This window comes from Oenanthe melanoleuca, chromosome 28, assembly GCF_029582105.1.
Source record: "Oenanthe melanoleuca isolate GR-GAL-2019-014 chromosome 28, OMel1.0, whole genome shotgun sequence".
Lineage (NCBI taxonomy): Eukaryota > Metazoa > Chordata > Aves > Passeriformes > Muscicapidae > Oenanthe > Oenanthe melanoleuca.
The window spans coordinates 5,021,420-5,037,260 of NC_079361.1; the positions used below are offsets into that span (position 1 = coordinate 5,021,420).

Below are 15,841 nucleotides of genomic sequence, written 5' to 3' on the forward strand. Positions count from 1 at the left end.
TTGGGTGATGCTGGGGGTTCATCCCAGCTCTGGGTATTCCATGATTCTGTGGGAAACCTGGAAGGGTTTCCTGGCTGACATCCCTGTCCCCTGCAGACACCGCCTGTCCCCGGGGCTACGCCCGCATGAAGGGCGTCACCTGTGAAGGTAAAGTGCTGCAGGAATGGAAAACTGCTTTTCCTGGGAATGGGATCTTTGCTTCTTGGGTGGGGATTTCCTCTCTCTGGCCTTTGTCTGTGTGTCTGTCTGTCTGTGTGTCCATGCCCAGATCCTGGCTCTGTCTGTGCCCCATTTTCATGGATAAACCACTGGGAGCCTGCTGGGCAGCTCTGTGCTCCTCCCACCTCCTCTGGGAGCCCCTTGAGGCCCCACTGGCCGTGTCCCCCCCCGTGCCATCCCTGAGCTTGCCCCCCTGTGCCCACAGACGTGAACGAGTGCGAGGTGTTCCCGGGCGTGTGCCCCAACGGGCGCTGCGTGAACTCGGCCGGCTCCTTCCGCTGCGAGTGCCCCGAGGGGCTGACCCTGGATGGCACTGCCAGGACCTGTGTGGGTAAGGGCACCTCCTCTACCCCCATCCTGCCCTCCCAGCTGCTCCTTTCCCCGGCAGGAATTCTTGGGAATACCTGGAAGACTCACAAAACCTCGCAGCTGAAGCGGAGTTTTGTGTCCCCAAGCCCAACTGTGACACCATTGTCCTTCTTGGGTGGGTTCAGGAGTGACCAAATGACCTCAGGGGTTTAAAGGTGTGGCCCAGCAGCCCTAAAACAGCTCCTGGACACCCAATAACTCCTGCCCTTTGTGGGGGCCACCTGTGCTTGCAGCAGTGTTTAAGGAAAGCCTGGTTGTGGCACTCGGTGCCATGGTTGGGTGACAAGGTGGTGCTGGGTCCTCTGATGATCTCAAAGGTCTTTTCAAACCTGAATTCTGGGATTCTGTGAGGATCCCTCCTCTGACCCTGCTGCCAGCAGTCCATGCTATGCAGTCCCTCCCCAAAAAACACTCCTCTCATCCCCGTGGGCGCTGTTTGGAGGACACCCCCCTCTCCAAAGCCACCCCAGGCTGTCCCTGGAGCAGAGGCCGCGCGTGCCGGGGCTCAGGGGTGCCGTGTCCCCCCAGACGTGCGGGTGGAGCAGTGCTACATGCGCTGGGACGAGGACGAGTGCACGGAGCCGCTGCCCGGCAAGTTCCGCATGGATCTGTGCTGCTGCTCCGTGGGCTCGGCCTGGGGCTCCGACTGCGAGGAGTGTCCCCGCCTGGGCTCCGCCGAGTTCAAGGCGCTGTGTCCCCGCGGGCCTGGCTTTGCCAACCGCGGGGATGTGCTCTCGGGACGGCCCTTCTACAAAGGTGAGGTCATGGGGCTGGGCTGGGCTTGGCTGGGAGGGGCTGGGCTGGGCTGGGCTGGGCTGGGCTGGGCTGGGCTGGGCTGGGCTGGGCTGGGCTGGGGGGGTTCATGGGCACCCCCCTCACTGCGTCCCTGTGATCCCCCCCTGGACTGGAGGGGTTCATGGGGATCTGCATCCCTGTGATTCCCCCCTCTGGGCTGAAGGGGTTTGTGGAGACCCTCCTCACTGCACATCCCTGTGATCCCCCTCTGGGCTGGGGGTGGTTTTTGGGGATCCCCTCACTACATCCCTGTGATCCCCCTCTGGGCTGGGGAGGTTCATGGGGATCCCTCTCGCTGCATCCTTGTGATCCCCCTCTGGGCTGGGGGGTTCATGGGGACACCCCCATCACGCACATCCCTGTGATCCCCCTCTGGGCTGGGGGTGGTTTTTGGGGATCCCCTCACTGCATCCCTGTGATCCCCACTCTGGGCTGGAGGTGGTTTATGGGGATCCCCTCACTGCACATCCCTGTGATCCCCCTCAGATGTGAACGAGTGCAAGGTGTTCTCGGGGCTCTGCACCCACGGCACCTGCAGGAACACCATCGGCAGCTTCAGGTGCATCTGCGGCAATGGCTTTGCTCTGGATGCTGAGGAGAGGAACTGCACAGGTGAGGGACCCCCCTCTGGGGAGATCCTGCTGCTTTTGGGGGGCTCAGCAGGCTGGGGCTGCCCACAGGAATCCCTAAATATTTAGGAGCAAGGGCAGGAGCATCAAGGCCAGGATGGACTTTGGGGTTTGGAGCAGCCCAGACTGGGGAAGGTGTCCCTGCCCATGGCACTGGGTGGGAGTTAAGGTCCCTCCAACCCAAACCATCCTGGAATTCCATGATCCCATGGTGCTCCTGCTGCCTGTAGGGTGAGGGGCCAGCCCTGCCCCATGGAACAGCCATCCAAGGATGAGGAATTCCTGGGTGTGGGGCCAGCCCTGCCCCATGGAACAGCCACCCAAGGATGGGGAATTCCTGGGTGTGGGGCCAGCCCTGCCCCATGGAACAGCCACCCAAGGATAGGGAATTCCTGGGTGTGGGGCCAGCCCTGCCCCATGGAACAGCCACCCAAGGATGGGGAATTCCTGGGTGTGGGACTGCCCCATGGAACAGCCATCCAAGGATGGGGAATTCCTGGGTGTGGGACCTGCCCTGCCCCATGGAACAGCCACCCAAGGATGGGGAATTCCTGGGTGTGGGACTGCCCCATGGAACAGCCATCCAAGGATGGGGAATTCCTGGGTGTGGGACCTGCCCTGCCCCAGTGCCTGTGCTTGTCCCCAGACATCGACGAGTGCCGCATCTCCCCCGACCTGTGCGGCCACGGCTCCTGCCTCAACACCCCGGGCAGCTTCGAGTGCGAGTGCTTCGAGGGCTACGAGAGCGGCTTCATGATGATGAAGAACTGCATGGGTGAGTGGGCTGGGAAAGAGCCTAAATGAGGGGTGGGAGCTGCTGAGGGCTCTTTAAGATGCTGGTTTTTGTGTTAAAAATGCCGTTTGTTGTATTTAAAATGCTCTTTATTGTCTTTAAAGTGCCCTTTTTTTGTGTTTAAAATGCTCTTTATTGTATCCAAATGATGCAGCCATTCACGGGTTGTGGGTGACAGAGCCCAGCCCACAGCCTGTGGGTTCCTCTGAAAGCTTCTTCTAGTTCTGGTTACAATGCATTAAATACTTTTTATTTCAGAGCATCTTAAAACATGGCAACCAATCAACACCTTTACTATCACCCATAGCCTACTAACATTACCATATTCATGTTATGATTTTCCAATCACCTAAAGTTAGTGTGTTGCAGTTGAAGCTAGAAGTTGGTTCTTGCAGTGGAAAACTTCTGAGATCTTTTCTCCACTTGCAACATGGCATCTTTGTCTGTAAAACAAAAAAAAATCTTTTTTTTTTTTTTTAAAAAAAAACCCATCTTTTTTTAAAAACATCTTTTGCTTGAGGTGGATTTATCCTTTGCTCTGAGTTATAAAATCCCTTTACAACTCTTGCTCTTTGCCTTCTTAGTTACCCAGTAAAACTCACTCAGCAATTCTTTTCTTCTGTATCAAAACTTGCTATTATTTCTATTCCTTCTTCAGATTTTACATTCAAAGATCTTTCTGTTATACATATATATACATATATATCTGTGAGACCTTCCTGTCATGTCCTAATCCTTCCCAACAGGGCTGGGTCCTGTGGGCAGCTCCTGGGACAGGGCAGGGCACAGACCCCCAAATATTGTACAGATCAACCCCCCCATGAGCTCTGGGACACCCCTGCACCCCTCACCTGTCAGTTCTGGGGGCTCCCTTCCCCTGAGCATTTCACCCCTTTTATCCTGGCACAATTCCTTACAGCTCCTCCCGTCTGCACGAGGCTTGTTTTTATTCTGTCAGAGTCTCATCTGTTTTCAATTGAATAATTCTTGTTTGGAGCTTAAAAAAATCCCATCAGTGACCTCAGCACCTCAGTTTGTCTCCAGCAGCTCAGCCAGACTCCTGCTGTCCTCTAATTCCTGGCATTCCATGTTCCTGTCCTCTGTCCAGCCAGACTCACTGACCTGCTCTCAATATTCAGCTTTGGCTTGGGCTTTCAAACCACTTCAAGCCATGATTCAACACCATTTATTTATTTTTTCATGTTTTATTCTCTGTGCTGTTTAAAATAAATCACTGGCCCTGGCAGGGGCTTTGTGTTTTCTGTACAATTTGTAGTGTGGGTTTCCACAGCTCCCACTGATCATCCTCCCCCCTCTGCCCCATTTCTGGGACTCTGGGAATATCACAGTCCTCACCCATGACCTGATGTCTTCTTGCAGTAATCTGATTTCCATTCTTTATAGGAGGATATAAATTTCATTTGTTCTTTTTTTAAATGTAATGCTCACTGTTACTTGTCCAATTCTGCTTCATCCTTTTTTTTTTTTCTGGATGACAGGGAGCTGAGTCATCTCCCCCCAAAGGGGGTGGTGACATTTTGTCACTGCCTGTGGTCAGGGATTAACTTCTTCCCACCTGTGTTTGGCAACAGAATTTGGCTTCAGCCTGGTGAGGGAGGAATTCTGTCCAGCCAGGGGCAGGGGACAGCACCAGCAGTGAAAATGGGATTCACCAGGAGCAGGCTCCCATTGCTTTTCATCCCATTTTCAGCTCTATCCCAGCCCTCTTCACCTGAAAACCTCATCAGTGTTTTATCCAAGTCAGGGAAAATATCCCATTCTTCACTTCAAGGCTGGAGTCAGGAGAATAAACACCAGAGGAAAATGAGTTTTTTTAAATATATCCAACCTCAGTCCCTTTCTCTGCTGTCACTGAGGGCTCTTGGGTTCTGCTGAGGTCAAGGCATGAACTGGGATTTCCCAGTATTCAGATTCCAACCGGGAGAGCACTGGATCCAAGCCCTGCACTCCTGTGTGATATCCCTGTGTGATATTCCCTGGGTGATATTCCATGTTCTGGGATCCATGTGTGATATTCCCTGTTCTAGGATCCAAACTCAGCTTTCCCTGCCCTGTTAACTCTGTGATATCCCTGTGTGATATTCCTGTGTGATATCCCTGTGTGATATTCCCTGTTCTAGGATCCAAACTCAGCTTTCCCTGCCGTGTTAGCTCTGTGATACTCCCTGTGTGATTTTCCATGTTCTGGGATTCAAGCCCTGCACTCCTGTGTGATATCCCTGTGTGATATTCCCTGGGTGATATTCCATATTCTGGGATCCCTGTATGATATTCCCTGTTCTGTTCAGCTTTCCCTGCCCTGTTAACTCTGTGATACCCCTGTGTGATATTCCCTGTGTGATATCCCTGTGTGACATTCCCCGTTCTGGGATCCCAGCCCAGCTTTCCCTGCCCTGTTAACTCTGATATTCCCCGTTCTGGGATGCTCCTCCCCTGGAGAAGCCCCTGGGAGGGACCAATCCCGTTTCCCGTGCAGACATCAACGAGTGCGAGCGGGACCCGCTGCTGTGCCGGGGCGGGGTCTGCGTGAACACCGAGGGCAGCTTCGAGTGCATCTGCCCCCCGGGGCACGAGCTGACAGCCGAGGGCAACACCTGCATCGGTGAGGGCTCAGCAGGGAAACCCGGGGGAGAGATCCTGCAGGGATCTGGGGATCTCCTTCCATCCTGTGTGTCCCGTCCTGGGAAGGGACCAAAGGGTTGGAGCAGCCTGGGCTAGGGGAGGTGTCCCTGTCCCTGTCCCTGCCATGTCCCTTCTCCCTGCCCCTGTCCCTTTTCCTATCCCTGTCCCTGCCCCTGTCCCTGCCGCTGTCCCTGTCCCCGTCCCTGTCCCCATCCCTGTCCCTTTTCTCATCTCTGCCCATCCCTGTCCCTATCCCTGCCCTTGCTCCTGCTCCTTTCCCCATCCCTGTCCCTTTTCTCATCTCTGCCCATCCCTGTTCCTATCCCTGCCCTTGCTCCTGCTCCTGTCCCCATCCCTGTCCCTTCTCCCTGTCCCTTTTCCCATCTTTGCCCCTGCTCTGCTCCTGCTCCTTTCCCCATCCCTGTCCCTTTTCCCATCCCTGTCCCTGCCCTGCTCCTGCTCCTGTCCCTATCCCTGTCCCTTTTCCCATCCCATCCCTGTCCCTTTTCCCATGGATGCTCCTTCAGCTCCCTGCCACCCAAAGCTTTCTGTGCTTCCATGCCAAGTGTGCCCAAGAGAAGGGGCCAAGCTCATTCCCAGCGTTTTATTGCACTGATGTCCATTGCTGCTCCTTTTGACCAGTGGGACAAACCCAGTTTGGACCCCCAGGGGTGGGTGCCAGGTGTTGTCCTGAGCAGGGCTGGCTGCTGCAGGTGCTCTTGTCCCCTCAGACATCAACGAGTGCTCGCTCAGTGACAATCTGTGTCGCAACGGGCGCTGTGTCAACGTCATCGGCACCTACCAGTGCTCCTGCGACCCGGGCTTCCAGGCCACGCCCGACAGGCAGGGCTGTGTGGGTGAGTGCTGCTCCAAATGCTCCTTCCAGGACCTGGCATCAGCCCAGAGCCCTCCTGGGCTCCTCAGGGTCAAGTGCTGGGTGAGCGACAGCCAAGCTGTGCTGCCTCACTGTGTGAGGGGTTTGGGGTGGGGAGTGAGGTGTTTGCTCTCCTCTTCTCCCACCCAACATTCAGCCTGGGCTCTGTGCAGGGCCAGGGGCTGGGCTGGCTGCCTGTGGCTCCCTCCCAGCTCAGGTGCCCGTGCTTGTCCCCAGACATTGATGAGTGCACCATCACCAACGGGGGCTGTGACACGCACTGCTCCAACTCCGAGGGCAGCTACGAGTGCAGCTGCAGCGAGGGCTACGCCCTGATGCCAGACAAGAGGTCCTGTGCAGGTCAGTGGCCACCCTTGGCTCCTGCAGGGCTGCCCCAGGGGCTCTGTGTCCCCCACAGCTCCAGGGTGTGGGGTCTCATTTTTAACTCCCTTCCAAAGGAAGGGTTTTCCTGGGTGGATGATTCTGCTTTGCCAGCCGCTCACAATTTGGGCTTTGCTGCTGTCCCCTGGTGCTCCAGCATTTCTCTGTGCTGCCCCTCATGGTTTCCTCTCTGCAGATATTGATGAGTGTGAGGACAGCCCCGACATCTGTGACGGGGGGCAGTGCACCAACATCCCCGGCGAGTACCGCTGCCTCTGCTTCGACGGCTTCATGGCCTCCCTGGACATGAAGACCTGCATTGGTGAGGCCCTGGCCGTGCCCTGGGCGTGTCCCAGGTCATGGTGTCCCATCCTGTCCCCAGAGCCACCCCTGGCTCCTCGGGGTGCGCCATGGCCGGTCCTGCCCTGCAGATGTGAACGAGTGCGACCTCAACCCCAACATCTGCCTGCACGGCGAGTGTGAGAACACCAAGGGCTCCTTCATCTGCCACTGCCAGCTGGGCTACTTCGTCAAGAAGGGGACCACGGGCTGCACAGGTGGGGGACAGCACACCTGGGGGGCACAGGAGGGAGAACAGCACACCTGGGGGGCACAGGTGGGAACAGCACACCTGGGGTGCACAGGATGGAGAACAGCACACCTGGGGGGCACAGGATGGAGTACAGCACACCTGGGGGGCACAGGTGGGAACAGCACACCTGGGGGGCACAGGAGGGAGAACAGCACACCTGGGGTGCTCAGGAGGGAGAACAGCACACCTGGGGTGCTCAGGAGAGAGTACAGCACACCTGGGGGGCACAGGAGGGAGAACAGCACATCTGGGGGGCACAGGATGGAGTACAGCACACCTGGGGGGCACAGGTGGGAACAGCACACCTGGGGGGCACAGGAGGGAGAACAGCACACCTGGGGTGCTCAGGAGGGAGAACAGCACACCTGGGGTGCTCAGGAGAGAGTACAGCACACCTGGGGGGCACAGGAGGGAGAACAGCACATCTGGGGGGCACAGGATGGAGCTCAGCACACCTGGGCGCACAGCTGGGAGCTCAGCACATCTGGGGTGCACATCTGGGATCTCAGCACACCTGGGGGCACATCTGGGAGCTCAGTACATCTGGGGTGCACATCTGGGATCTCAGCACACCTGGGTGCCCAGCTGGGATCTCAGCACACCTGGGGGCACAGCTGGGATCTCAGCACACCTGGGGGCACATCTGGGAAATCAGCACACCTGGGGAACCATGGAGTGCACATCTGGGATCTCAGCACACCTGGGGGCACAGCTGGGAGCTCAGCACACCTGGAGCTGTGCCAGCCCTGCTGTCCTTGCCCCACAGACATCGACGAGTGTGAGATTGGGGCCCACAACTGCGACGTGCACGCCTCCTGCATCAACGTCCCCGGCAGCTTCAAGTGCAAGTGCCGCTCGGGCTGGCTCGGGGACGGGCTCAAGTGCAACGGTGAGTGCTCAGGGCAGGGGGTTCCTGCTGCAGCCTGCAGGAAAGGAGGCTCTGGAGGCATTTCTGGCTCTGCTCTGACAGGAGGGGACAGTGAGGGGGTCGGGCTCTGCTCCCAGGGGACACCAGGACAAGAACGGCCTCACGTGGCACCAGGGGAGGGTCAGGGTGGATATTGGGATATTCATGGAATTGTCCAGCCCTGGCTCAGTCAGCATCCCTGCAGGGAGTTAAAGCCATGCAGATGTGGCACTTGGGGACATGGTGAGTGGCTTAGCAGTGCCATACAGGCTCCCAGGAATGTACTGGAGCTTCCAAGTGCCCAGACTCTCCTGGGCTATTTGTGTGCCCCTGTAGCTGCTCAGGCTCAGGAAAAAAGCAAGAAAATGTGTCCAAGGCCAGGCTGGACAGGGCTGGGAGCAGCCTGGGCTGGTGGAAGGTGTCCCTGGGGGTGGAACCCTCAGGTCCTTCCCACCCAGTCCCCTCTGTGGTTCCATGGTGAGCGACTCCAGCTCACCCAGGAGCCCGAGGGCATTCCAGACTAGCCAGGCCAGGCCCTGACAGGCTGTTGTTGTCCCTGCCCAGACCTGGATGAGTGTGCCACTGAGGAGCACAAGTGCAACCTGAACGCCAACTGCGTGAACACGCCGGGCTCGTACCGCTGCGCCTGCCGGGACGGCTTCAACGGCGACGGCTTCTCCTGCTCGGGTGAGCCAGGGCGGCCCTGAGCCACTGAGCTGTGAGCCACTGAGCTGTGAGCCACTGAGATGTGAGCCACTGAGCTGGGGCTGTGAGCCACTGGAGCTGTGAGCCACTGGGCTGGGGCTGTGAGCCACTGGGCTGTGAGCCACTGGGGCTGTGAGCCACTGGGGCTCTGTGTCACTGGGCTGGGTGACAGAGCCACTGGGGCTGTGAGCCACTGGGCTGGGGCTCTGTGCCACCAGCACCCACCGGGGCACCAGCTACCAGCCCCTCTGAGCCACCATCCCCTCTGTGCCACCATCCCCTCTATACCACCATCCCCTCTATACCACCATCCCCTCTATACCACCATCCCCTGTGTGCCACCATCCCCTCTGTGCCACCATCCCGTCTGTGCCACCATCCCGTCTGTGCCACCATCCCCTCTGTGCCACCATCCCCTCTGTGCCACAATCCCCTCTGTGTCACCAGCCCTGCTCAGGGCTCCGTCCCTGCGGTTCCCCAGAGCACAGAGCACACCCTGCTGTGTGCCAGACCCCTCCAGCCGGGATCCAGCCCCTCCTCACGGGTGCCTGGGGAGGCTGGGGGCTGTGGCAGCCTCCCAGCAGTGGGTGGGCACGTTGGGCTGGCAGAGGGCAGCCCCCAGCCCTGCCTGTCCCTGCAGACGTGGATGAGTGTGCAGACAACGTGAACCTGTGTGAGAACGGGCAGTGCCTGAACGCGCCCGGCGGGTACCGCTGCGAGTGCGAGATGGGCTTCAACCCCACCCAGGACAGCCGGGCCTGCCAGGGTGAGTGCTGGTCTCTGAGCCCTCCTGGCCTTCTCTGTGCTCTGCTCTCACCTCCTGGGCAGCACCAGCCAGAGCCCAGCCCCTGCTGGTGCATCCTGAGCTGCCACCCCTGCCCCTGGCGGCCCCTGGTCCCCAGCTGGGTTCCTGCAGGATGGAAAACCAGGAGAGCAGGGCTGAGGGGAGAGGGTGGGAGAGGGTGGGAGAGGGTAGAGTGGCCCAGCTCCTCCAGGAGAGTGTCTCAAATGGCACCAGGACCAGCCTGGGGTGGGCTGGTCACAGCTGGGCAGGAGGTGGGGGCAGGAGCAGCTTGTTCTATATCTTACCTTGTCACAGCCTGTCCTGTCCTTCAGCCTGTCCCAGCCTGTCCTGTCCCTCACCCTCAGCCTGTCCCAGGCTGTCCCAGCCTGTCCCCAGCTGTCCCTGTTTTGCAGACATTGATGAATGCACCTTCCAGAACATCTGTGTGTTCGGCACCTGCCAGAACCTGCCCGGGATGTTCCGCTGTGCCTGTGACGATGGATACGAGCTGGACAGGAGTGGGGGCAACTGCACAGGTCAGGGCTGCTGGCTGCCTGCTCTGGGCTCTGCTCTGGGCTCTGCTGGCCCCATCCATGGCAGCCCAAACCAGCCCATCACCCCTGGGATGTCTTTGCTGCTGGGGGTGGCTCTTCTCCTTCCTCTGCCCCTGGGCAGGGTGCTGGGCTCACCTGGGGTGGGGAACACCTGGGCACAGAGCTGAGGCTGGGCTGGGCTGCCCTTGATCTCCAGTGTCCATCTGTCCTTCTTTTCAGACATCAACGAGTGTGCAGACCCTGTGAACTGCATCAACGGGCTCTGCGTCAACACCCCCGGCAGCTACCTGTGCAACTGCCCCCAGGACTTCGAGCTGAACCCCACTGGGGTGGGCTGTGTGGGTGAGTGGCACCTCCCACCTCACCCTGGGCTGCTTCTTGCTGGTCCTGTGTGGCTGGAGCTGGACACAGTGAGGGTGGCTGTCCCTGCCTGGCTGTGCTATCCCCCGTGGGTTTAACCCTGCAGCAGCAGCAGCAGCAGAGCCCATGGGTTGGAGTCAGTGAGTCAGGGTCTCTCTGAATTCCTGGAGGTCTGAGAATCTCACACCCACCTCCTGTTGGGTGTGCCCCACCTTGTGTCACTGTCACCACTGGGTGTGCTCCTCCAGGGCAGCATTCCTGGAGCTTTTATTCCAGCTTTTATTCCCTGGCAGTGCCCAGGGCCAGGCTGGACGGGGCTTGGAGCAGCCTGGGACTGTGGCCCAAGGCCAGGATGATCCTTCAGCTCCCTTCAGCCCCAAGGATTTGGGATTCCATGGTCCCACACAGTAACTCCCAGCCTTTCCTCATCCCTGGAAGATTTCCCAATCCTTTGCAGCCCATGACAGGGCGTGGACCGGGGTCACCTTTAATGTCCCATCCATCCCAACCCCAAACCACCCCACAGTTCCACAATTCCCTGCCTGCTGCAGGCAGGAGGTTCCCAGAGAGGCTGTGCCTGTGTCTCTGTGCAGATACCCGGGTGGGGAATTGCTTCCTGGACACGCAGGACCGGGGGGACGGCGGCATCTCCTGCAGCGCCGAGATCGGCGTGGGCGTCACTCGAGCCTCCTGCTGCTGCTCCCTGGGCAGGGCCTGGGGCAACCCCTGCGAGCTCTGCCCTCCTGCCAACACCAGTGAGTGGGGAAACTGGGATGGGGGGAGGGAGTGGGGCAGGGATGGCTCCCAGAGCATCCTCAGCCCAGGCTGGAGGTGCTGAGCTCAGCATGTGCTGCTCCAGCCAGGGGCTGAAATGGGGTGGGGGAGGCTGGGCTGTTGTGTCTGGGGGATCCAGCCTGGGATCCTTCATTGCCAGTGCAGGGAAGGGGAGGGAATGTGGGATAATCCCCCTTGGAGGGAGGGCAGGTGATGGGAATGGAGCTGCTGCATCTGAGCCCTGGCCACGTCCTCATGGGTTATTCCTGCTGGGATTCCCATCATGGCCTGGTCCTGCTGGAATTCTCCTCATGGGATTTTCCTGCTGGGATTCCCGTCATGGGTTTTTCCTGCTGGAATTCTCCTCATGGGATTTTCCTGCTGGCATTGTCCTCATGGATGTTCCTGCTGGAATTCCCCTCATGGGTTATTCCTGCTGGGATTGTCCTCATGGGTTATTCCTGCTGGGATTCCCCTCATGGGATGTTCCTGCTGGGATTCTCCTCATGGGTTATTCCTGCTGGGATTCCCCTCATGGGTTATTCTTGCTGGGATTGTCCTCATGGGTTATTCCTGCTGGAATTCCCCTCATGGGTTATTCCTGCTGGGATTCCCCTCATGGGTTTTTCCTGCTGGGATTCCCCTCATGGGTTATTCCTGCTGAGATTCTCCTCATGGGTTATTCCTGCTGGGATTCTCCTCATGGGATGTTCCTGCTGGGATTCCTCTCATGGATTTTTCCTGCTGGGATTCTCCTGCTCTCCCCACCCCTCCTGGCTCACTGCAGCCCCTCATTCCCCCTCCCTGCCTCTCTCCACAGCTGAGTACAAGACCTTGTGCCCTGGGGGAGAAGGATTCCGGCCCAACCCCATCACTGTCATCCTGGAGGGTGAGTGATCCCTGTTCCCATGTTCCCCAGGGATGGGGGGCTGGGGACACTGTGAGGACGCTGTGCCATGGCCCTGGGCTCTGGCTGCCCACTGACCACCACTGGTGGGCACAAAGTGTGGCCATGACCCAGAGCAGGGCTGGGCAGGGTGGCACAGGCAGTGAAAATGTCCCACTGCTGTCCCTGCTCAGACATTGACGAGTGCCAGGAGCTGCCAGGGCTGTGCCAGGGCGGGAACTGCGTCAACACCTTCGGCAGCTTCCAGTGCGAGTGTCCCCTGGGCTACTACCTGAACGAGGACACGCGGATCTGTGAAGGTGCCAGGGCTGGGGCGGGGCTGGCACCTGCTCCAGGGGTGGGACATGGGTGGGACAGGGGTGGCACCTGCTCCAGGGGATGGTAGAGGGGTGGCATCTGCTCCAGGGCTGGGACAGGGGTGGCACCTCCTCCAGGGGTGGCACCTGCTCCAGAGGTGGCACCTGCTCCAGGGCTGGGACAAAGGGTGACACCCTGTATGTGTGCCAAGGTGTGTGCCAGAGTTGTGTGTGCATCCCTGCTGCCCCAGGAATGGTTGGGATCATCCCTTCCACTCTCCAGATTTCCTCATCCCAAATCTGTCCCCAGGCCAGCCCAGCCTGGTCCCTGTGCCAGGGCTGCCATCCCTGTGCCTTCCCCTCCCCTGCCCAGTGCTCTGAGTCCTTTCTCCCACAGACATCGACGAGTGCTCTGCCCACATCGGGATCTGTGGCCCTGGCACCTGCTACAACACCCTGGGCAACTACACCTGTGTGTGCCCCCCCGAGTACATGCAGGTCAACGGGGGCAACAACTGCATGGGTACGGCCCCAGGGCATGGAGGGGCACCAGGGCATGGGGAATGGGCCAGGGCATGGGGAATGGGCCAGGGCATGGGGAGGGCTCCAGGGCATGGGGAATGGGCCAGGGCATGGGGAATGGGCCAGGGCATGGGGAGGGCTCCAGGGCATGGGGAATGGGCCAGGGCATGGGGAATGGGCCAGGGCATGGGGAGGGCTCCAGGGCATGGGGAATGGGCCAGGGCATGGGGAATGGGCCAGGGCATGGGCAGGGCTCCAGGGCATGGGGAGGGCTCCAGGGCATGGGGAATGGGCCAGGGCATGGGGAATGGGCCAGGGCATGGGCAGGGCTCCAGGGCATGGGGAGGGCTCCAGGGCATGGGCAGGGGTCTGGGACTGCCACCCCAGAGGGGGCTGTGCCAAGGGGATGGAGCAGAAGTGCTGGAAACAGGCTGGGGTTCACAGCTGGATGTGGCACTGGGTGCTCTGCTCTGGGTGACAGGTTGGGCACGGCTTGGGTTCAGTCTTGGAGGGTCTTTCCTCCCATCCTGGGCTGGCAGTGCCATTCCTGGTGCTGTCATTTCCCATCCTGGGCTGGCAGTGCCATTCCCAGGGCTGGCAGTGCCATTCCTGGGGCTGGCAGTGCCATTCCCAGGCCTGGCAGTGCCATTCCCAAGGCTAGCAGTGCCATTCCCAAGGCTAGCAGTGCCATTCCCAGGGCTGGCAGTGCCATTCCCAGGGCTGGCAGTGCCATTCCTGGGGCTGTCATTTCCCATCCTGGGCTGGCAGTGCCATTCCCAGGGCTGGCAGTGCCATTCCCAAGGCTGGCAGTGCCATTCCTGGGGCTGGCAGTGCCATTCCTGGTGCTGTCATTTCCCATCCTGGGCTGGCAGTGCCATTCCCAGGGCTGGCAGTGCCATTCCCAGGCCTGGCAGTGCCATCCCCAGGGCTGTCTGAGCCTGGCCCTGTTTTTGCAGACATGAGGAAGAGCGTCTGTTACCGCAACTACAACGACACCTGCGAGAACGAGCTGTCCTTCAACATGACCAAGAAGATGTGCTGCTGCTCCTACAACATTGGCAAGGCCTGGAACAAACCCTGCGAGCCCTGTCCCACCCCTGCCAGCCGTAAGTGTCCCCACAGGGTCCCTGTGCCAGCCCTAAGTGCCCTCACAGTGTTCCTGTCCCACCCCTGCCAGCCGTAAGTGTCCCCACAGGGTCCCTGTGCCAGCTCTGAGTGCCCTCACAAGGTCCGTGTGCCACCCCTGCCAGCCCTGAGTGTCCCCACAGTGTCCCTGTCCCACCCCTGCCACCCCTAAGTGTCCCCACAGTGTCCCTGTGCCACCCCTGCCAGCCCGGAGTCCTTCCCACATGATCCCAGTCCCATTGATTTTCCTATTTTCCCATGAAATTTGGGGCACGGACACCAGTGGGGAGGAAGGAGAGGATTCTGGAGGTGACCCCAGTCACAGGGGGAGCCCCTGCTGCTGTCCCACCCCAGTTCCAGCTCCCCTGTCCCCCTGGGCCCAGCCATGACCCCACTGTTCCCCTTCCAGCCGAGTACCAGATCCTGTGTGGGAACCAAGCCCCCGGATTCATCATCGACATCCACACAGGGAAACCCATTGGTGAGTGATCCTGCACCCAGGGCCAGGGCTGCTCCTGAGCCCTGCTGCCATCCCAGGGAGCTGCTGATCCTGCAGCCAGGGCCAGGGCTGCTCCTGAGCCCTGCTGCCATCCCAGGGAGCTGCTGATCCTGCACCCCAGGGCCAGGGCTGCTCCTGAGCCCTGCTGCCATCCCAGGGAGCTGCTGATCCTGCAGCCAGGGCCAGGGCTGCTCCTGAGCCCTGCTGCCATCCCAGGGAGCTGCTGATCCTGCAGCCCAGGGCCAGGGCTGCTCCTGAGCCCCTGCTGCCATCCCAGGGAGCTGCTGATCCTGCACCCCAGGGCCAGGGCTGCTCCTGAGCTCTACTGCCATCCCAGGGAGCTGCTCCAGCTCGGGGATCAAAGGCTGGGTCAAGGACAGGAGGGTTGGGGCAGGGACAGGAGGCCTGGGGCAGGGACAGGAGGGTTTGCAGTGCCAGGAACAAAGCAGGTGGGAGATGAGTGGATCTTCTCTTCCTGGGAAGGAAGCACAGCAGAGGGAGTTGGTGCTGGGTTGTGCTGCCATCCCAAAATTCCAGTGACCCCCTGGGCTCCAATTCCCAGCCTGTTACTGCAGGGACACAGAGCAGGCAGGGGGGATGTCCTGGGTGGAGCCTTCCCAAAATGTGTCAGCACACATGGCTCTGCTGCACTCCCAAAATCCTGTGGAGCTGTGACCTGCAGGGTTCACTCTCAACATCCAAGGGTTGCTTTCCTGGCAGCCCTTTCTCACTGATCCTCTGTGGGAAATGGGAATGGGCAGCAGCTCCCAGCAGCTCCCATTCCCGGGATGCTGTACTGGGATGCTGATGGTGTGGGATGCTGTACTGGGATGCTGATGCTGTATTGGTGCAGACATTGACGAGTGCAGCGAGATCCCAGCGATCTGCACCAACGGCGTCTGCATCAACCAGATCGGGAGTTTCCGCTGCGAGTGCCCCATCGGCTTCAGCTACAACAACATCCTGCTCATCTGCGAAGGTACCCGCAGCTCCGGGGGAATTCCCGGCAAATCCCGGGGGAATTCCCAGCAAATCCCGGGGGAATTCTGGCTCCTCCCATCCCGGAGCACGCCCCGGGGCCGCCAGCAGCTGCCCTGGGGGGTTTTTGGGATG

At 59.7% G+C, this 15,841-nt stretch overlaps 1 protein-coding gene across 1 annotated transcript in view; it reads left to right on the top strand.

The window, feature by feature from the left end:
- Positions 1-15,841, top strand: part of FBN3 (fibrillin 3) — a 77,275-nt gene that overhangs the window by 46,964 nt on the left and 14,470 nt on the right. Inside the window, exons 21-42 of the mRNA XM_056512648.1 lie at positions 97-147; positions 425-550; positions 1,117-1,344; positions 1,870-1,995; positions 2,659-2,787; positions 5,303-5,428; positions 6,180-6,305; positions 6,560-6,682; positions 6,900-7,025; positions 7,135-7,260; positions 8,062-8,184; positions 8,767-8,889; positions 9,548-9,673; positions 10,105-10,227; positions 10,465-10,587; positions 11,199-11,360; positions 12,200-12,268; positions 12,460-12,585; positions 12,980-13,105; positions 14,061-14,210; positions 14,639-14,710; positions 15,582-15,707. Coding sequence (XP_056368623.1) covers positions 97-147; positions 425-550; positions 1,117-1,344; positions 1,870-1,995; positions 2,659-2,787; positions 5,303-5,428; positions 6,180-6,305; positions 6,560-6,682; positions 6,900-7,025; positions 7,135-7,260; positions 8,062-8,184; positions 8,767-8,889; positions 9,548-9,673; positions 10,105-10,227; positions 10,465-10,587; positions 11,199-11,360; positions 12,200-12,268; positions 12,460-12,585; positions 12,980-13,105; positions 14,061-14,210; positions 14,639-14,710; positions 15,582-15,707 — 2,736 coding nt within the window. The remainder of the gene's footprint in view (positions 1-96; positions 148-424; positions 551-1,116; positions 1,345-1,869; positions 1,996-2,658; positions 2,788-5,302; positions 5,429-6,179; positions 6,306-6,559; positions 6,683-6,899; positions 7,026-7,134; positions 7,261-8,061; positions 8,185-8,766; positions 8,890-9,547; positions 9,674-10,104; positions 10,228-10,464; positions 10,588-11,198; positions 11,361-12,199; positions 12,269-12,459; positions 12,586-12,979; positions 13,106-14,060; positions 14,211-14,638; positions 14,711-15,581; positions 15,708-15,841) is intronic.